The sequence below is a fragment of the Bemisia tabaci genome, chromosome 1 (assembly GCF_918797505.1).
Source record: "Bemisia tabaci chromosome 1, PGI_BMITA_v3".
Lineage (NCBI taxonomy): Eukaryota > Metazoa > Arthropoda > Insecta > Hemiptera > Aleyrodidae > Bemisia > Bemisia tabaci.
The window spans coordinates 66794064-66816313 of record NC_092793.1 but is presented as its reverse complement, the minus strand read 5'-3'; the positions used below and the strand labels follow the sequence as shown (position 1 = coordinate 66816313).

The 22250-nt window shown below is 39.0% G+C and overlaps 1 protein-coding gene across 1 annotated transcript in view; it reads right to left on the bottom strand.

The window, feature by feature from the left end:
* Positions 1–22250, bottom strand: part of LOC109034569 (uncharacterized) — a 48777-nt gene that overhangs the window by 22311 nt on the left and 4216 nt on the right. Inside the window, exons 5-13 of the mRNA XM_019047789.2 lie at positions 21861–21990; positions 20096–20261; positions 19234–19414; positions 18429–18546; positions 17653–17893; positions 16543–16699; positions 14858–14989; positions 14003–14120; positions 7764–7918 (exon numbers count right to left, since the gene is read on the bottom strand). Of these exons, the coding sequence (XP_018903334.2) occupies positions 7764–7918; positions 14003–14120; positions 14858–14989; positions 16543–16699; positions 17653–17893; positions 18429–18546; positions 19234–19414; positions 20096–20261; positions 21861–21990 (1398 nt within the window). The remainder of the gene's footprint in view (positions 1–7763; positions 7919–14002; positions 14121–14857; positions 14990–16542; positions 16700–17652; positions 17894–18428; positions 18547–19233; positions 19415–20095; positions 20262–21860; positions 21991–22250) is intronic.

Here is a 22250-nt window from a genome sequence, read left to right as displayed (position 1 = left end):
TCAGTTACACGATCAACTTGAGCCATCAAACTAAAGCTCTGATGGGTGGAAAAAGACCTGAGGTGAGGATGCGACCAATGAGAGGCCCAATTTGATGGCTCAATTTGATCGTGTAACTGGACCTTGTATGTGTGCGAGCAGAAAATCGATGACTGAAGTCGACGATTGCGCAACTTAGATTTCGACGTTGCAAATCTCCATTCATGCTTAAAAGGAAAAATGATTTTTTTTTTCAAAAGAAAACCAATAAATTATAATAATTCGAGGAGTAGAGATGCGCCGAGCAGCTATTTGAATATCTCGGTGAAGTACAGCTGTAAGGTACCGAGTTACAAACCCTGCGAGCTGATAATTGAAATTGATCAAAGTGTCTTCTAAAATTTCACTTCACATTTACCTAATATTTTACACGACTAAATTGACACTCGTTTAATTAAATAGAAAGAAATATTTAATAAATTGCATCAAATGTTCGAGAAATGCTCGAAACACTCGGAATTTCTTGATCAATGAACGATTTGCCTGATTTTCCCCCGAATTTCCTTTAAGAAATCAAATTTCCTGATATTTTACCTTTTTTTCGGTTTTTACTGACTGAAAACACCCTGCTCACGGCGCGGCGGCCGCGGTACATTGGATTCACTGTGGTTGAGACCATGCCATAATTCATCGCCTTATATGACGTCGCAAGCTTCAGCCCAACGGAGGACATTCTTTTCACTGCCACGACTTTCAGTTTCTTTTAAATCAGTCTTAGAGAGCTATTTAAGCACGGAAACGCGTTCACTTCATTAACAACTGGTCTCGAGCAGAGTTTTGCCTTCCCCAGGCGTCGGCGCCATGCGCCAAATGCGACTGAAAATTGGGGGAGCTGGGCCGTCGAGACGCTTAAAAAAGAGCTTTCAATTTTGGTACAATTTAAATAAATGGTTCGGATAAACTTTTAATTCAACAAACTAGCAGGGGAGGACGGATTGGCATTGAAACAGTTATGAGTCTATCATAATTTGGGGGCCCTTCTAAAGGAGGAGTCTGGGAGATTTCCGACATAAGGAGAGAGGGGTCTGAGGACTTTCCACCAGAATTTTTAAAAAAGTATCCCTCCGAAACACAATTTTAAGCGTTTTTGGAGTCGATTTCTGAGATAGACAAGGAAAAAAAACACTAAAAAATGGCCCGAACCATATATGACAAGGTGGTGAAATGGTGTTGGGTCCACAGCATTTCACCATCTTGTATCCAAAACAGTTTAGCTTTGAAACAACCCGTTTTTAACAAGCAATTATTAGGAGTAATAAAGTGGTCAATGAACTTATATTACTTTGATGCCACGCCGTACAGTGAATCTAGTAAATTAGAGATGTCGGACATGAAATTTTTCACTTAGACTGCAAATTTTAATGTTTATTTCGACACATTTTGGAATTTGAGGGGTGTTAAGAGAGGAAAATTTCACGAGAGGCGAAATATTGGGAAAACGATACAGGAGGGTCTGGATTGTTTCCTTCAGTCGTAAGGGATCCGGTATCCCTCCCCAAGAAGAATTCCGCAAATCAGGTACACCTATTATACGACTAAATTTTTACTTTTGGAGTTTCAAGGAGAAGAAATCTCATTATCATCTTCGAATTAGTCCCTAAAAAAAGGAAGAAGTTTTATTTTTTCCGTCAAGCGGTGAAAAAGAGTTACAAGACGTAGCGCAATTTCTTCCAGGACTCAATTCCAATACCTTCAATAATTTTCAAAGAAAAAGTATAAAAAAAACAATAATAAAATAAAACTAAAAGAAAAATTGTGGAAAGTTTCGAGGATGACCGCCCCCTTGCACGCGCAGATACGCTTTAAATTTCATAGCTTTGAGAGTTCTCAGAGGTTTGGCACCCCATGTATACACGGCTGAAATGTTTTCATTTTGAGGCTGTATGAACCTTACCCCCTCTTTTCAGACTTTGGGGGTCCATTTTTTATTATTATTACAGTTTTGATTCTCGAGGCACCGTCGTTTTTTCCAGGCCCCATTTAAATGTTAGAATTCCATTATTTTGAGTCTCGAAGGCTCCTTCATTGCTATTGCGACGTTTAGGATTCCGTTTATACCGCCGAATGTTTGATTTAGAGTCCTTAGGTACCCGAATTTTAATTTAGCGAGCCCCGCTTTCTTTGTGCCATTACTGGATTAATACTCCACTCGCGTTGCTTCTCACTCGTTCAAACCAGTTCGCCTTCAATATTTCATTAGGCAACGTTAGCAGCTTGGGAGCAATAATAGTTGCTCGCAACATTTCTACCTCGACTTGGTCTGTTAATAGCTGAGGCGATTTAATACTTCACTCCCATTGTTCGTCACTCGTTAAGACCAGTTCGCCTTCAATGTCACGTTAGGCGATGTGAGTAACTTTGGAGCAGTAATAGTTGCTTTCAGCAGTTCAGTCATATTGGTTCATATGTATCGAGCATAGAATTGCGGGCTAATGCCGCCATCTTCTTGCAATGTCCAGCACTCATTCTGATGGAGTTGCCATCGATAATTCGTCTAGATAATATACAAGGCAGGGAGTTCAAGGTGCTTGGAACATGTGAGCCGAGTTCATACCTCCTTTTGATATTACTCTCCGCACTGGAAAAAAAAACACATTGGATCTAGAGTCCAGACTCTTGAAAACATTAACAAGAAAAAATACTCTTGATTCAATCGGAGTTTTGCTTGAATCAAAACGAATTCCGCTTAAATTAAGAGGCTTGGTTCTTGATTTAAGCTAGATTCTGATTGAAACAAGAGTACTTTTTCTTGACGATGTTTTTAAGAGTCTAGACTCTAGATCCGATGTGTTTTTTTTCTTCCAGTGCGTTATCAGCTACTCGTTTACTGGCTCTATTACAATTTTCCTTGTTTATCTCCTGGCTAAGCAGCGCGGCTTGCAATGAATGGACCTGCTGCAAAACTTTTGCTGGAGCAAAAATAAGAGTTGTTCCTCATAGATAATGTTTCAAAAATCACGATGAGCGCATCGGCAAACTCTGAAATGCACTCCTAACTTCACAATCTGCGTAAGAAATTTGCGTTTTTTCAAGCTTCCCGCTTCAAAAAGGATACGACGGCATAGGCGAACATTTCGTTAGAGGAGTCGTTCCATTCAATCCCTGCTTAACATGGCCGATACTTCCGCGCGCAAGTTGAGGAGAGCATGAGGGCAATCAAAACGGATATATCAACGCGAGAAAAATGTGAATGTAAACACGCCGATTGTCATCAGGTGGTTAGAATCATCATCCCGTTACGTGTGTTTTGGCGGATTGGCGTCGGCCATGTTGAATATTGCGTGGTATCCTTGTGAGCAGGGGTTGGACATGGATGGAACGACTCCTCTAATGAAATATTCACCTGTGCCGTGGTATCTTTTTTGAAGCGGGGAGCTCGAAAAAATGCAAATTGTATGTATGTATAAAGCCGCTTTTATAGCGCTCTTCGGTGCTCTGCGACCCCTGGCCACCAAAGTCCCCTATCCTCCCAAAGCCCTTCAGGGAGTTGGCAAACCCTCATTTCTTCTAAAACCCCCTGTTGCCACCCTTTCACTGGGCGTCCCCTTCGTCTCCTCCCGGGAGGAACCCAATCAAGCAACTTCTTTGGCAGCCTTTCGTCTGTCATTCTATTGACATGACCATACCAAACAAGCTTAAAAAAAAATGCAAATTTCTTATGCAAAATTTGAGGTAAGGAGTGCATTCCAGACTTTGCCGATGCGCTCATCGTAATTTTTGAGACATTTTCTGTGAGTAACAACTCTTATTCTTGCTCCAGCAAAAGTTTGCAACAGGCCCATTGGGATTACATTAGGAACAATGGGATCCCAGTTACCTCTTTTAATGATTGGCAGGCCCCGATGATACCTATACGAAAAGGGGAGTTTTGATTTACGGGGCCCCTCCGCCCCCCGTCACTTTCGAGACCCCAAAAATACCGCAGGCACTTCTACGAATTTTATTTTATTGTCGTCAGGGACCACTTCATTACTTCCGAGGGCCCCCAGGAATTCCTTGGGTGGGTATTCTTGTATATTCTGAAGTTGAAACTTCAAGCCTTTTTAGGTCTATTACGTACACATTTTTAAATTTCGGAGCCTTAAAGATAATGAAAGGTAATACAAATCCGGAGAAATGGGCAATAATCTAGGTCCAACCTTTTCGGTCCATCGCGGCATAAAAAAACTAGCATTGCTAAAAAAAACAGCATTGCTGAAACTAAATCGCCAGATAACTAAAGAATTTATCGATTTTTATCTTTATAATACAATAAATGTTAGAGAAGTTCTATTTATCCCTTTAGTTTTCTTTATTTTGCTAATTAATGTTTTGGGTCTGATTCCTTATGCTTTTTCTTGTTCTGCTCGCTTTGTATTTTCTATTAATTTTGGGTTTCCTGTCTGAATATCTTTTATTTCTTGTTAGAAAGTCATCTTGGCCTCCAAGCCTTCCAAGCCAGTCTGCCCCTGCGTTAAAAAAAATCTACGAAAATAACTGTGAAATAAATGGACTTTCTGCTTTTTAAAAATGCGATACTGTGAAAATGACTAAAGAAGCTCGTTCCTGCTGGCGGACAAGGATTCGACCCCGTGCTTGACCCAAACGGAGGATTAGAGGTGGCTAATCCCCTAATAAGCGGTGCCCTAGCTTTGGATCCTGTTTGAGGTATCTCACTGGAACCCGAAGCCGGGAATTGTATTTTCGTCGTTGACACGAGTTGACGCCTCACTCTCGATGCCCCCGTGGACCCCGTGGCCCTGCAAGTGCGCGACCCGACCTCGACCCCGCGACCCTGCGCGCCTCGTGTTTCTTCACATGTCCTGTCCGAGTGTCCGTTCCGGCAATGGCAACTACTAAACTTAACGCTCCTATCTTGACTCTTGTCGTCAGCCTGATACATAAAGGGTGCGCCCTTGTCACCCGACACGCAGTTCCTCAACTTTAGAGTCCCTTCATACTGAGAGTCAAGCCAACGTGAATCAATTTCTGATCGGTTCCCGTATTTTAGGCCTTCACAGTGTCACAAACGGGAATAAAGATTACATTTTCACCGATTGCCAAGATTATTATCTGGAATGGACCAGGGAATTACGGGTTCGGCAAGGAACAAACGGAATGAGAGAGGGAACGGAAAAAGGAATTTGAGAATGGGCCGATCAAAGATTAAAAAAACGTTCAATTTCTGCAATCTTTATTCCCGTTTGTGACTCCATGAGGGGGTGTTGTCTTGACTCTTAGTATAAAGGGACTCAACTCAACTCCTCAATCGCTCTCATGCCAACTTCAGCTAGAGCAAAAAGAAGAATTGTGTATCGAGGGAAATTGCTCAAAAATCACGATAAGCGCATTGGGAAAGTCTGAAATACACTTAATCTTCACAGCAAATCCAAAACTTCACAATCTGCCTGAGAAATATCGACGGCGTAAGTCAACAATCACATATCTCGTTTGCGGTGTCTGAAAATCTGCATCTCCATGTTATTTTTTTAAGGAGAACAAATTGACATCATTCCTTGAAGTTTTTGCAGAATTTTCTTCGCCCAGAGAAGAAAAATCACGGCAGTTTTAAAGAATGGCCGTAGAATAGTTTTCCGTTTAAAAAATTAAGTGTGACAAGAAGTCTGCGACGTAGCAAAACGAGTCATGTGATTGCCGACTTACACCGTCGATTTGCGCTTTTTTTGAGCGTCCCGATTCAAAAACGAGCCTACGGCACAGGTGAACATTTCGTGAGGGAAGTCATTCCATCCAACTCTGGTGCACTAGGATACTACACAATATTCAACATGGCTGACGCTTCCGAGCGCGAATTGTTAGGAGGCACCGTGGTCTTTATCAACGCAAGGAAAATGTAAATATAAACAACCACCGGTTGATAAAATACCGTCTCGTCATGTGTGTTCTGGCGGGTTGGCGTCAACGATGTTGAATATTGCGTGGCATCCTAGAGCGCAAGGGTTGATTGAGACGACTTCTCTTACGAAAATATGTTTAACTGTGCCGTAGTATCGTTTTTGAATCGGAAGGCTTTAAAAAACGCATGTTTTTTGCGCAGATTTTAAAGTTAAGAGCGTATTGCAGACTTCCCTATGCCGGGCGCGGGGTGTCTACTAAAACAGGCTGGCCAAAAATCAGTACTTTTACCGGAATTTTTCGGTACGTTACTAAGAAATTCAGTACCTCCTCAACAGAAAAATTCAGTACTTTTTCAGTACCTCCAATTGACGAAATTCGAAAAAATTGAATTTCCCGCTCAAATGGCGACAAAAAATGACAAAAAATTGAAAAAAAAATCCGGACCTTCTAGCGGAATTCCCGCACTTTTTCAGTACTTCCGGACCGCCGTTAAAAAACCGTACTATTTCCGGACTTGTAGACACCCTGGATGCGCTCATCGTGATTTTGGAGCCATTTCCTGTCTGAAACAACTCCGCTTTTACCTCTAGCTGAAGTTTGCAAGAGGCCCATTTCTGGACTCCAGCTCTGATTATCATCCCCACGAAGGCCCGTAGACCGTGACTAGAAATCGTGCCCAAAACTCTGAGGGGCCTTCCATAAAATACGAGACGCTAAGAGTAAGATTACTTGGCCTCCTCCTTCCATCGTAACCCACCCGTAACACAGATCTGCACCTCGCTCCCAAAAAAATTTCCTAACTCTCAGTTCTATCCCTTTTCAAATTATTGGCGTTTTGTGTTAAATTATGGATGACAAATTGCCATCTGGCGTTGATTTTCAATAAAAATATGCTAATTTAACCATCCCCGTGGTTAAATTAGCTTTCCACGATTGTAAAAAGTACATTTGAAACACGTCGGACATATTTTTTCACAATTTAATATTGTCAAATCAGCAATCCATTTTTTCCGTGTGTGGAGTCGTTCTCCAGTGGCGATTTTACAAGTTGGCAACACTGTTTTCTCCCGTTTGAATCCAGAATGAATATCGAATTTATGTGAGGAAAGTTGCCTCGCCAAGGATCGATTGTTTTACATACATTTGAATGGAGGAAAAACAGTGTTGCCAACTTTCAAGTATGGCCGCTGCTGAAGAAGAACCACCATTCGGAATTACTGCTGCAGAGCCGCTGTTTGCACGAAATGATTAGAAAGCGGAGGAAAAAACCCGTGAGGAGCGAGCGAGGGCAACGGTAAGGAAACGGGATGAGCTTGCGGAGGCGGAAGGAAGATCGCGCATTCGGGGGGAAGAGGGAAATAGAGGGGTGGGGGTGGCGGAAGGAAGAGGAGGAGGAAAGGGGGACGAAAAGATGGGGAGAGTGCGCAAGAGAGATAGGAACAGAAATAAGAGCCGCTTGAACCAAAACAAATGAAATGTTCATCATTATCATGTATGAGAGGATAGAAGGTGCAAAATTATTAGCATAAAATATAACACGAGGAAACTTATACAAATTTGAGAAACAAAAAGAGAGAAGGAGAGAGGGGCAGGGATGGGGAGGGAGGAAGAGAGAGGAAGATAGGATGTAAGTAGAGCTACCAATGCACTCACGCACACAGACGCAATTCCGTGCAAAAAACCAAAAAAACAAGTGATTTATACTGCACGGTGATTTCCTATACACTTACAGGTTGGCACTTGAACCGAAGAGAAAAATAAATAATAAAAATAAAACCAGTTTTAAATAAGGGGACTGTATTGGCGTGGAGAGGGTGGGAATACCTTCCAACTGACAGTATGCAAAACCTGTTCCTAACTCTACGAAGAGGGGTGGCGAACATTACCTTGTGGGCTTATCAGCTACCAGGTTGATGAATTCAGATTCCACCAATTGACCGTCATAGTAGGTGAATTGATCTTCGAAGGGGTACTCGTAGCCTTGGAGACATTCGCATTTGTACCCTCCGGAGTAGTAACCTCGGCCCAGGATCGGCACGCACTGAAACACAAAATCAACTTCATGGATATTTCCTCTATAAACTCCGTGTCTTACAAGTATTTTACAGTTTCGTTGCAATAATTTCCCCGTGCAAATTTGTGAAGAACATGGATTTACTAAACCTGTGAGATGAGCCCTTCTTTGTGACGAGCTAAAGACAGTTTCGACGACCTCTCATTGGATATAGTGCTGGTGAAATACTCTCTTCTTAACTGGTGTTTTGTGCTTGTGTTTTTCAATCGAAAATTTCAAAAACTAAATCCACTCCTTCTTTGTGACTAATATCGACTCGTTGTTTTTCACTATTGAGGACAATTTTGGAAAAAACTTGCATTTCCGAATATGTTAAATCAGAGTTGGACAAAACGGCATTTTGGTGATTTTTACCTTTAGTGCCGACTGAGCACTTTTTTTAAATATCAGTGTCCTCCTGAATTGATAGTGATTTTGTTTCTGTGTTATAACCCGACCAACATTCTCCATTAATATTGTGTTGAAACTTTTTATACCTATTCCATTAAAAACTGAGTGAGAACTTTTATGGAGTAATTTGTGCCTCAAGGACTTCACGTACATGATCTTAACTGCTGCACTAAATCGCTGGGCACTATTATTTTCTCCTTTTTTGTTGATATCATGTGAGGACAAACTTTCAAGATTCGGCTTGGTCTAGGTCAGTGCATACTCTATTTTTTATCAATTACATTCTTGGTGCATTTTATATACTTTGTATTTCTCAGCTGTTTTTAGTACTTTGATTTTATAATTGAGTGAAATTTAAGCAATGCTTATTTCTTCTGGAACTTTTTACCCCTCCTCTACCCCTTCCTAAACTGGATGTGGGGTGGACATTAAAACCATGCTATCTTCAATGGCTATGGAATGTCACTTTAACAAGTGGATTCTGCAGACCATCTTAAGAATAAAACTAAAAAAGAACCCTGTGCCTCTACGTTCCTTTGATAATAATTAGCAGGTTTTGATTTTAAGCGCGGACTATGTCAGAATTTGACTGATTTCGTCCCTGCAATCTACATATTGCCTACTCATTTTTCGACAAACCAAATATTCTCCTCGTTTTTCAACATCAATTTGGGCTGACAGATCTTTTCTACTTAGCGCCGAGGCCCTCTGCGTGTTTCTCTTCTATTGTCTTCGAGAGTCACCCGTCTTGAATTATTCGGAATCTACAAGAGGCTGCAGCATTTCCGACTGAACAAGAACTTTTTGCCTCTTACTGTTACCACCCATTTAAGAAATACATTTTCACTCACTCAAAAACATTAGTCTTCGGTGCTTACACTAAAGAAAGTCCAAATTAAAAGCTCTCGCTCTCTTTTTTCACGTTCGTGGATATAACTACGGAAAAACTTCCATTTTAATTTATAGCTACAACGGATTTGTTGTTTTTTAGACTATACTAATCATCACGTCTTTTGCAACATGGAGAAATTTTTTGTTCTGGCGCCATGTCTTGCCCGCTCCGCTGTGCGCCGAGAGTTATTGCAGTGAAGCCGGGAATCACGTGATAACAGACGAAGATGCAAAATTTCATGCTGCTTAACATTATAAAATGAAAAATCGTAAAATTTTTTGAAACTTCTGCAACATACTTGGTATGCCATGAAACGCACAGAAACGGTAAAATCTTAATTTTGAAATTTTGAAGAAAAAAATATCATGAGTCAAATTTCGAAGTTTTTTCAATCGAATTTCCGGGTAATTTTTGCGGATTGCACGCGCAGCCCTTAAACATCGTTGAAATTTCAACCGGTAACCGGCCAGGCTGGTAACAGCCGAGTTCCTAACTCAACGCAGCCAGTGGTGTGGCGGGAATTGCGATGTATCGATTGTTATGCCATTTAAACCTATGGTAAAGAATCGATTATTAAGGTGTTCGCTCCAAACACCCTGTTTATCGATCCTTTTCCATAGGTTTAAATGGCATAACAATCGATACATCGCGATTCACGCCACGCCAACGCACCTTGAGTGGAGAGCAACGGCGTGGTTTGAAATAGCCCGGTGACAAGGGATGTTTTTCTTTAGTTTTGCAGTAATGACTCGTGGACAAACAATTTCTCTAGGTTGCGGCAAAGATTGTAGGATAAACATGGTATCAAGAAAAATACATCTGCTTTTAGGTAAAGCGAAAACTGTAGTTTTTCAATATTTCCACGAACGTGAGAAACAAGTTAGTGTGAAATCCGACCGGGTCGGGTTTTCCTAATTTTTAATCCAGATGCCTATGCAACACGCGTTCGCTGAAACATTTCTTCAATTTGGAAGTCGCAAATGCAAACTGCGTGTCAATATCTCAATTTAGTGAAGAGATATGAGGCAAATTCTATCACGGAGTTTTTCAACTTTGCGCCCCCATTGCCTCGCCAGATTCTTTTTTGGGGGGTGGGAGGGGGAGGAGGGAGAGGCTGTAATATTGGAGAAAACGCCCCTTATCATGTTCCTTTAAACTTTTAAAAATCATGGAAATTCAGAAGGGGGAAAAAAGGTCATTTTTGCGTCAGCCTCTTCATAGGCGGTTCTAGACCTCCATATTTGGAGGTGCCACATTTGATCGGCCACAGGTGGGGCAGGGGGGAGTCTCTAGTGAGAGGAAAGTTTTCAATTTTTCCCTTGCCGAGTTGGATTGGAAAACATTTTTGCCCCGTCCGCGGACTGGCCACCCCCGCTGCCCGAACTGGCCGATGTTCTCGCCCAGTCCGTGAAATAGGCAGCCAGTCCACGGAATGGCCGGTCAAAAGTCTGGAAATCACGCCGAGGAGGCCAGTCGCTCATATTAAATGCAATCCATACGCTAACCGACGAATGTTCCTTATCCCTTCCAAAAGAAAGACTGTGCGCAGAGGAATGACTTGATTGTAGCGCCTTCAGTGATGCAACTATTCGTGGTCCACGAATGTGCATTTTGCCTACTCAAAAATTGAAGGCGCTCCCACTTTTCTCACTGAATCGGCCGTTTCGATGCGACCACCTTCTTCAGCGCTTGAACGATGAGTTTGTTTAGTAATTTCTACTTTTTGCATTTTGTAAAACTAGAGAGAGCACACAGTTCACAAGAATTTCCCCCGATTTTCTCTAACACTGATAACCCATGAAAAAAGAGTTCGAAGTCGCGTATTTTGAACTCTCATTTTAAAACGCGCGACGCCGGGTCATCCAAGATGGCGGCCGCGCAGATCGGCCCGATTTCAGCCTCACTGTCAACCTCGCGTTCCCTCCGTTGCGATCCAGGGTCTGTGCGCGTAGAGTACCTGTTTAGGGAGAGTATGGCCACTGGGCCCCATGGAGTGGCTTAGGGCACAAAAATGACGGCGCTTTGTTTTGGTTTTGGAGGATTGGGGGGGGGGGGGGGGGGGGTCATGGCCAAATTTTGAAGGTTGTCACCTGGTTATCACCAATCGCTGCCAACCTTATTACATCTCAGAAAATTACTCTCAAAAATTGTAGATGATTAGCCGTAAAATAATGTAAATACGCAGTAATAATGCATTTGAGTAAATTTCTCATTGCGATATGCAAATAAAACTACATTTTGAGTCATTTTTTATTTACATATACTTACAGCATCCGCCATTTTTGGGCCCTGGAAGGCTCCATTCAGCCTGACATGGCTGAGCCAATCAGAGGTGGTAACCGAAGTGGCCATACTCTTCCTATACTCTTAAGTGCGCGTGCATCGATAACTGGAGGAGTAAACATAAACCTATTGAAATTCATAAAAATTGAAAGATTCAGATGAGTTTATGTTTACTCCCCTCGTTATTAAAGAGCACGACCATGGATCGCGGAACGCGGGGTTAAAAAAAAGACTAAAGTCGGTCCAATCTACCATCTTGGATGACCCGGCATCGCATGCTTAAATGGGAGCTTAAAATACGCAACTTCAAACCCGTTTTTTGTGAGTTAATATTGCTCCAAAAAATCGGAGAATATTCCTGTGAACTAGGTATGTGCACTCTCCAGTTTTCAAAAATGCAAGAATTAGAAATCACTGAACGAGCTCAAGTTCAAGCCTCCGAACTTTCTTGACTGAAAAAGCAGGGAGTAGTGGTCTCAACTACACTATTGCTTGCCAGATATTCGTCCCTTGGAAAAACGAGCGCACATGGACAGATATGGGTCCATCCCATAGTTGGGCCCATATGGGGCCATCCCCTCCTCAATTTTACAAAAACAGCCACGTACAAAATATTTAAGACAAACATGTTGAAAGCTACATTTTTACGGAGAATGAAGCTTAGAATTTACAAAATCATGCGAACCTAGATTCATTGGCTTATTTTCAAAAAATCTAAAACTACTCATGTTTGCATGCAAGTTTCTGACTACATACAGTGGTATGATTTAAATATTTCGTCACAGAGGCCACTTGAGTATTGGCTCATGTATTAATCAAGCCATTTCAACCAGTTCACAGAAGAGTGCTTTAGACTCATTGAGGTCATGTTTCAGTCCGCCGCCATGAATGTGTTGATGCAGAGCCACTTTCTTTTTTTTACGGAGATTATTCTTCGGAGATTTTTTTGGAGTTTATTTCTTTTTTTTTCTTTTTTTCTTTTTTTTACGTGTCATATTTATGACACTTAATGTGTTCTTGTAAATATCTCCCCCTATGACTGTCATATTGGCATATACTCCTTTGCAATTTGCACAATTTACTTGATTTATAACATTAGAAGCTCTCAGGGTCGGCTCAGAGCTTTTTAGTTTACTGCATAATGAGTTTTTACAATTTTTCAAAAAGTTTCATGATGAATCTTTGTCCTGCATTTCTACAAGTGACGCAGAAAAAAGTATTGGATGGTTTCAATGCCTTCTATCTATCATTGAAACAAGAAAAAACCATTAAAAAGTGGCCTGAGCACTGAGCAGTGCAAGTAACAGTTATACCATTCCGTTTCTCTCATTAAAACTTACATTGGAATTGTGGAAAAAACACAAGAAATCAATTATCTTTATGTGACATTGCAACACAAAGAGGGTGGTAAGATGTTTTAAAAGTGGTATCTAATTCATTAAGATATCCGAATTTCCTCTCTGAGTCTCCATTCCAACACAAGATCGAAGTATCCCAAAACTTAGTAAATTACGTCCTTAAATCATCAGAAGAATTAAAATAAGAGAGAAAAATAGATTTTACCTGAAATGCTAATGATTATGGGTTACTCAGGAAGTTTAATTTTTAAAGAGATTGTGAGAGCAGTGCAATCAAAAAGGTTTTATAATGGCTAAACGCACTTAAAGATTCTTTTGATGTAAAATGTCCAAATGTAAAAATTTATTTAACAAATAAATCAGTAAATTACAGCCCTTTGGTGATAAAACTGCTTTTCTTTGCGGACAAACCACCAAATTATTATTCACTAGACTAAAATGCTCCAAGTTGATGCTGAAAGCTTCTGATGTGGTGTATCAAATAAATTGTGTGAATTACCTTAGAGCTTATATTTGGCATTTGCTAAGGTGTTTAAAAAATGCTTTATATCCTATGAGTATGATAAAAGCAAACAAATGGTTCTACATTAACAAGTTCATGACACAGGACACAGTTTCAATTTCAATAAGCCTCAAAAGCTTATCCAAGAATCCGTTGAAAAAGACTTCATAGCCTCAGCTTGGCGAGTAGAGTCTACTAGCTTAAGCAATTACCCCACATTTTTCAAACCAACTGCTCTTAAAGGGCTCAAGGTCCAAAAATTCTTAATAGTGAGATAAAATCAAGTACATGCATAAGTGTGACATACAATGAAACTTAATTTGTTGAGAGTGGTTAAAAGGCTGCCGTAACTGCCCCAAATTATTTCATTTGACCACCCCTGAAGAATCCAAAATGGTATACTTAAAACTGCGACGCAGTCACTTGCATCAATATGGTACTTAAAAGAATCAGCTTATCAAGCAGAGTCTGTCTATACCTCGACAGTATTGCGAAACTGCGAATATAGTTCATTTTCAATTAGGTCCTTCCTTATTGACTTCATTGATACTCTTATTGCCTCTACACATTTTTCTAAAGTTAAAAGGCACTATTTCTGAAAAATAATTGGATCATGCAAAACTTACATAGGAAGTTTTCTTATCACACTTGTGAGTGTCTTTGTATGCATTGGGCACATAGTATTTATCTGGACACTGATTTATGTCTAACTGTGTGAGATCCATTGTTACAGCAACAACACCCCTGCAATTGGAAAGAGTGACCATTCATTTAGAGTTCTTTCAGATAGGTGAAAAGATCAAAACTGTGAGCGATACATAGTCAGAGCCAGTAGGCCACTAGACAAATTATAAACTAGAAAAAACTATCACATGTTTTCACTTCGAAATCTCACGTAGAATCCAATTCAAACAAATCAACTCTTGAATGAGACATGAATAAGTATTTTAACACAGAGCAAATGGATATCAGATCATACATACGGCTTCATGGGTATTTTTTCCATCTATTCAAAGTTAGTTGTAAACATATATGTGTTGATTTTTGGGGTTGGAATTTTGCCACGGAGTTAATTTTTGGACGTCCTGTTATGTAATTTGTTTGCCTTGTGGAATTATGATGTGAGATAATGTTACTTTAATTCGTACTTTGTCTATTGGTCGACAAAGCATATTGATACAATTTTTGCTGAAGCGTATACACATTTAACAGCAGTTTTAATTTAAAATCCGAGAAGTTAGTTAATTTTAAATTGCTTTGAAAGATAATACAAGATTAATTTATATTTAAATTGGTTGATGATGTCATCAACAGGTGCCCGGATGGCGCCACTGACTGGGGCCCTAGAGATGTCATCAGTCAGAAATAATTAAAACCACCAACAGATGGCTGACACAGATAAAACTAATGGATTTTTAAGTGTTCCTCAATTATTTATACATGCATGTATGTAAACGGTTCATGTATAACAGAATACTTACTTAAATTCCAACTTGACTTTTAGACTGTCCCATCCAAAGAATGGGGATGCATAAGTGATCACCCACTTTTTCATTTTGCCTTTGCAATCGAAGTAGGGATTGGTCCAAAATCCGTGTGCTAGGTTGGCAGCCCTGAAAAATATGATGAATAATGAATTTAAAACTTGATAAGGGTAAAATTGTGTGATCCAAAAAACCTTTCAATAATCTGCTAATGCCTGGTAGGCGATAAATGAAGCAGTTTAAATGAAAGAGGCTTCCAAAGATTTCAAGAGTTTACTAAAAGATAGCAAACTTCACAGTTCAAACTAACTTCATGAGAAGGCAGCACCCATTGTAAAAACTTAGTACAAATCTTGAATCATTGAAAATACTTTCAAATGAACAGATTATACCAAAATCAAGCTAATGGGCCTGTTGCAAACTTTTGATAGAGCAAAACTAAAAGTTGTTATTCATGGAAAATGTCTCAAAAATCACATTGAGCGCATTGGCAAAGTCTAAAATGCACTCCTTACTTCACAATTTGCATGAGAAATTTGAGTTTTTTTGAGCTTCCCGCCACAAAACAATACCATGGCACAGGCAAGCATTTCGTTAGAGAAGTCATTCCATCTCACCCTTGCTCACACGGACACCACGCAATATTCAACATAGCCGACGCTAATCTGCCAATACACATGTAACGGGACGATAATTCTAACCACCTGACAACAATCGGCGTGTTTACATTCGCATTTTTCTTGCGGTGATAGATATCTGCTTTGATTGACCTTATGCTCTCCTCAATTTGAGCGCAGAAGCGTCAGCCATGTTTAGTTGAGCAGGGATTGAATGGTACGACTCCTCTGACGAAATATTCACCCGTCCCATAGTATCCTTTTTGAAGCGGGAAGCTTGAAAAAACACAAATTTCTTACGCAGATTGTGAAGATAGGAGTGCATTTCAGAGTTTGCTGATGCGCTCATCGTGATTTTTGAGACATTACCTATAGAAAACAACTCTTGTTTTTGCTCCAGCAAAAGTTTGCAACGGGCCCATTGCATTACTTGAGGCTAAATTTTCTCTGAAATCCAATTTTTTCACAAAAAAAATAACGAAATTAATGCCTTTGAGCTTTCTTTAAATTTACAATATACTCACAATCTTAGGTGTCAGTAATGCTAAGTTATATACATAAAAAATAAAAGAAAACAAGGCAACGTTGAGTGTATTTAAGCTGATTTCAGTTAAAGTCAATAAATTGCAATTACAAGATTATGCCAAGTTTGAGTACATACACAATCTTCAGCTTGACAACTAATACTTTTTATTTGAGGAGGGGAGGGGGGGGAGCTAGTTGAAGACATAACTTGAGGGCATCAAAGTATGATGAATCACAATTTCTGTAAAGTGTCTTAATAACGCTTCTCATCCTCCTTGTCAAAAGAGTTCAACTACTTCTAAAATAGTATTGGCAAAATGTCTGCCTCCTGAGGTGTGGTAGTTGCCGTGCTGGCTGTATGATCAGGAGGTCCTAGGTTCTTATACTCCCAGCTAAGTGACCCAACTCTTATGGTTTCAAACAACCGTTACCTCAGGATGATTTAACAGTAGGAACTGAGGAGGAATGGGATTCTAAGTGAAAGTGTATGCAGGATTGTCCCTTCTGTGGCACTTAAAGCAGTGAAAAAAAAAGACTTACTTGTAGTAGTTAGGATAGTGTTCATATTTCTTCAAATACTCCCCTGTTTCATTGAAACGGATTTTGATTTTCATATAAAACTTTTCTAATGCGTCAAAGTTTGTTGACCACCGTTGTTTCAGCATCTGGAACCACTGTTTGTTGGTGTATACCTCCTCTGTGAATGAGAACAAAGAGTAATGCTAGTAATAACCAACAAATATGGAAGCTAAAAGTTAAGAAAGCTTGAAACTGAAGAGGTTCAGTTAAGTAACTTTTCTACATAACTTAGGTAGTTCTCGGTAGCGGCTCACTTTTTATTCCATCCCAAAGTTTTCGGCAACATACTACTAGGATGAATGACAGTTTCAAACTTCATGAAACTTCATCTCCAAGTCAAAATTTTTGTGTCATAAATGCGATTTACTCAGGACGTAAAATAATAATAGATAAAACTTATGAATTAAAACAATAAGCAAGATAAAGATAAAAAAGAATATTCCAAGGTGTCTGCTAAAACCGGCAGGCCAAGAATAAGTTTCTATTTTTCTGAAAAATCCAGTAACTCCTTAACAGAAAAATTCAATTATTTTTCAGTACCTCCATGTGACAGAATCTTAAAAATTTTATATTTGCCCGCAAGTTGCAACAAAAATTACTTAGCCACAAAATGCGTAGCTCACTTGTGGCCTGAAGATCAACTGACTACACAATCCCGATCTAGCAATCAAATTGCACTGAGATTCAATTTGCAAGGGACTGCATACTTTCCAGACTGTCTTAAAAACCTAGCGAGGCCTGAAGCAAAATATTTTGGACCTCCTTCCAGAGTTTCCGTATCTTTTCAGTGCTCCCAAACTGCCCTCAAAATATCAGTACTATTTCCAGACTTTTCTAACTTGTAAAAACCTTGATGCTCTCTTAGTTAGAATAAGAAAATACACAGATAATAAAGAGAAAACATGGAAATATTTCTCTTTCAAAAAAATTTAAGTTTTCTCCTCTCTCAACTTAAGATGCATTGTTTGAGGGCTAAGGTATTCTCAATTCTTCGTATTCTTACATATTCAGCTTCAAAAAAAAAAAACATGAAAAAAACCTTTGTAATGAGAGTGATGAAAGCATACAAACCTGTGGTGTTGAGTCTTGCCAAATCTTCAATGAAGAAATTCCTTGTATTCAAAATCTTTTTGTAGGCGTAAGGAGCAAATAAAGTTCGATTTGTGAATTTGTTTCTTTCCCAATAGGTCCCAGCTGCCCATATTTTACTATCACCAAGGACCAATGATAAAGTTTCAGCAAACATCTGATCTTCTGTCAATGGTTTATCTGGCTGACGCTTACCAGAGTACACTTCTTTAGGGTCAGAAACCTAAAAAACAGAGAAATTTGGATAAAGCGAAGGAACAGAGAGTACTGACACATTATTCTCAAGAAATGTATATTACGATTCAATTAGAATGGGCGATTTTTCCAGAATTGCAGCGTTATAATGATTTGGTGCCTTCTAAATTTTTTCGATGGAGTAAGCTATGAAGACCTATTCTTGGTTTCTTATACACTCCTTTGTTTTGATTTAACTTTGTAGTTCCGCTTTCTTCTCTTTTTAGTGGCAAAACAAGTTTCTTTTTCAGTTCACTCTGTACTTCTGAAAATTCTCATCATTATATTTATACATTTTTTTCTAATTTAAGTTGAATTGAGCCCTCTTTTTCAATAAATGAGTAAGTAAAATAGGGCTTTAGCACAATCCATGAGCCTGTCCAGCATCATTTCAAAATGGCGGCCCGTTCAGATGGGAAGTTCAAAATGAATTATATATACTTCAAATTTCAATTATATATATTCAAAATACTCCTAAACGAATATAAGAACTTAAAAATACTTTAAGAGAGAATAGAACTCACCTGCAAGAAAGCACTGATGAAATTTGATAAACGAACTGCCATTTTCGCCTCATTTTCAAACTGCTCTTCAGCACCAAATCCATAGTCACCTGTGAGCTCTAACTGTTCAGTACTGTACCTGTAATAGAAAAAGTACCGGTTTTAGTACATATTTGCATGTTCACCGCAACAACCATGTGCCAGGGCCATGTGAAACAATGCGTAGAGGGGGAGATTTATTGACATGAAAATTTTCAGGTCTACCGACTCATGCTACTGGACTGTAGATGAAAGCAGAAGAGGAGAAAATGTTGTTTCTAGTTTGTTTACCTATGTGCATAAAGCTGAAATAGGAAACTGAAAAAGAGAAAGCTTATGAAGGGGTCTATAGAACTTTACCTGCGATTAAATCAAGGGAGGAGAATTGAAGAAATCCATTAGATGTTTCTCAGGTGTCAAATTAACACAGCTAATATTCTTTTTTTAGAATGACAGACATTCAGGGTTATCATGCAACTGTGGAGCGATGCCAAAACTTTTGAGCAACTTGAGGGAAAAATTTGAAATTTTACTTGAGAATAATCTGGGGTTAAATGGAGCTATATTTCTACACAATTACAGTTCTGTGATAGAATCATCTCACAAATAAGATCTAGAAGTCGTCATCCATCCTTGATTCAAAATAGCAGGAAGATTTGAGTATAATACAGAGGTGGCTTTTTGGTATCAGATTTTAAAGAGGACTGCTTGTGATTTATGGATAGGAATAGTGAGTAAAAGTCTGGTAAATATAATGAATAAAAAGTAAAATCAAACTGGTAATTACAGGGAGCAATTATCAGGACGAACTTCATGGATGAAACTCAATACTTGATCAATATTCAATTTTTTGTCATGAAGAGCCTCAGCACCGGCACTGTAATTAAGATACTCATGATATTGCTCCAAATACATTTCACGGAAGTAGGGATCCAATTTATTCCATTGAACTGGTAACTTGTGTAGCCCTGAAACAATTTAACATTGAAAATAGAATTCTTACACTTATTCTCTTTGATTCTTTTTAGAGAATAAAGAATCTTTAGATGGGAAATTTTACATGATTTTTAGTGAAAATAAGATTACAATTTTTTTTACCATTAAAATATGTTGAGGTACAAAGGAAAAATGTTGATGTATCAAGATTTAAGGTGCCAATTCAACAAACACTCAAGCACTTTTACTGGCCTTAATATTGATGCATTTTTCTATGAGTGGACTGTTTTTTTTAGTGAAGCAGGTGCGTACAGAAGTGCAATTTGATAAAAGAGCTGAAAAATTTACTCCTTTCATCATACATTAAGGAAAAAATTAAATCATTATCAAGCTTCTCGCTATTAAAAACTTCCCTTTAAAAATATGTTTTTTTATATAAATGAGACACCTCAATTCAATTACTCCACACCGAACTTGAGCTGACAGATGCAATGGAGACTTTGCATGCATAATTCCTGAAATTTTGAGTGTTCCCGGTGGAAATTTTTGGGAAAGGAATGATGGTTGCCTCGAAAAAGTCTTTCAGTGCCACCTAGGTTCGAAAAAGTCCCCTTTTGGGTTTACAGCTAAAGTTCACGACTACATCATCAAAATTTCTTCCTCAACATGCACACCTTGATTCATGGACTTAAGGGAAATCTTGATTGACTTACATCCAATTTTAAGACAGTCGAAGGAATTTTCAAACTGTTCTGAAGTTGCACGTTCAATGATTTCTCCAAGATAAGGTCTCCGTACAACATTAGGCAACCTAAAACTAGGTAGACACCTGCATTGATAACCTCCTCTCCGAAAACCATAGCCATGGAATGGTTCACACTGAAATTTCAACAAGAAAATAAAGTAATCATATAACCGCTGCAGCTGCGTAGTTGAGCTATTTTTTCTTTTTTGAGTTCCTAATGTAACCTAATAATGACGTCTCATAGTAAAAGAAGAGCGTCTCTTGAAATTCCATGACCTCTGGATTAAATTTTGCCACTCAAGAAACAGCAAATACAAAAGAAGGATTCTAGAAACAAGTTTAGAATTAAAAGTACAAACATAATCTTTTTAAAAAATACTGTTTGTCAACAAACTGACGCAGAGGCCAGGGTAACATGTGTTGTACAGATAACCAACCTCAAACAATCCGAAGCTGATGGTCTCAAAGCCTTTAAAAGCCTCGCTGATACAGTAAAGAGAGGGCCCTAAACTTGTACATTAGACAAGTCGAAAGCTTGTCCAGAGCCTTGTCTGTGAAGCTTCAAGGGGCTATTAGACTATCAGATCCGCACTCCTTTGGATGGATTACCTAGGAAAGTACCTTTTCTCCCAACCTTTTTCATCAATCTTGCAACCTAACATTTTATCAAGGTTCCTATCAACTTCAGTCATCAGTATTTTAGCTAAGGACGGCTTAATTTCGAACTTTTAGGAATAGTTTCAGATTTAAATTTGTGTCTTTCCATTTTTAGGAAACAATTACAAAATTGCGAAGGGGATACTGCTACTTAAAGTCAAGACTTTTCTTCCCTCCCTATCTAGCTGACTTGAGGCTGCTCTTAAAACTTTAAATACTTAAAGGCTATCAAACCTGTGTACAACATCTGCCGCCATCTGAGCTAAGGCATTTACTTCATTAAATCATTTTGAGAATTTCCAATAAAAAAGTAATGACACTATATGATAAGAAGTTAGTACATTGAATGACAGTGGGTATAAAGCATCTCTCAGATTAGAGATAGAGAAGATGATATGAAGACATGGCCTGGCATAACTGATATTGCTCCGAACAGCTTCACCCTAAACGAAGAAAAAATGAGCTTGTTTAGTAGTGTTTAATCCCTGTATTTTTGAAAACTAGAGAGTGCAGAGAGTTCACAGAAATTTTACTCGAATGTTATAAACGATATTAACCAAAAACTAGTGAGCTCAAAACTGCATATTTTGAGCTCCCATTCAAACGCGCATTGGCGAGCCACTAAAAATGACCGCCCTGAGCGCCTGACAGAGAGTAGCCGCACCTGGCGACTTACCTTTGCCGCGTCCTAGGGTCTGCACCCGATCCGGGCTATAGGACGTGGCAGAAGTAAGTCGCTGAGTGTGGCCGTTCTCTGTCAGGCGCTCACAGCGGCCATTTACAGCAACCTGCCAAAGCGCGTTTAAAAAGCTCGTTTTTTGTGGGTTGATATTTTTAAAAAAAATCTGAGAAAATTTCTGTGAACTCTCTGCGCTCTCTAGTTTTCAAAAATGAAGGAATTAAACATTGCTAAGCATGGTCATTCTCAAATGAGTCTTCACTTTTTCCCCCTTAATGATGAGTAAAGACACTGAAAATTATGACCTTGTATTAAATTCTGTATCTCTAAGAGGTTAGTGACTTTTAGAGAAAAGACATCGAGATCAAAATTTATCTCTGAGTCTCAACAAGCTTACCTCCGTTGTTGCTTTCTTACATCGCGCAGTATCAGCGAAATGATTTGGTCCACTGTTACCTGGTCCTTTAGGACATTGATTTATGTCTATCCGATCAAAATCCATTTCCAGCACTGATACAGCTGTGTAACTGAAAAATGACAAAAAATAAAGGAAACTTACAAATTTAAAAAATTTTTGAAAGCTCCGTACTAAACATCCATTAAAAATTGTTGAATAACCTAATTGAGCTATCAATTTCTTACAATAGAAACTTAAATGAAAGTAAAAAATAATTGGGCTTGAAAATAAAGGATAAAGAAAGCTGGATATATTGATTCATTTTGGAGTTTTTTCCCAGTTGAAAATGAGTCAGTGGTGGCTTAAAAAGTCCTAAAAAATTCTGTGACC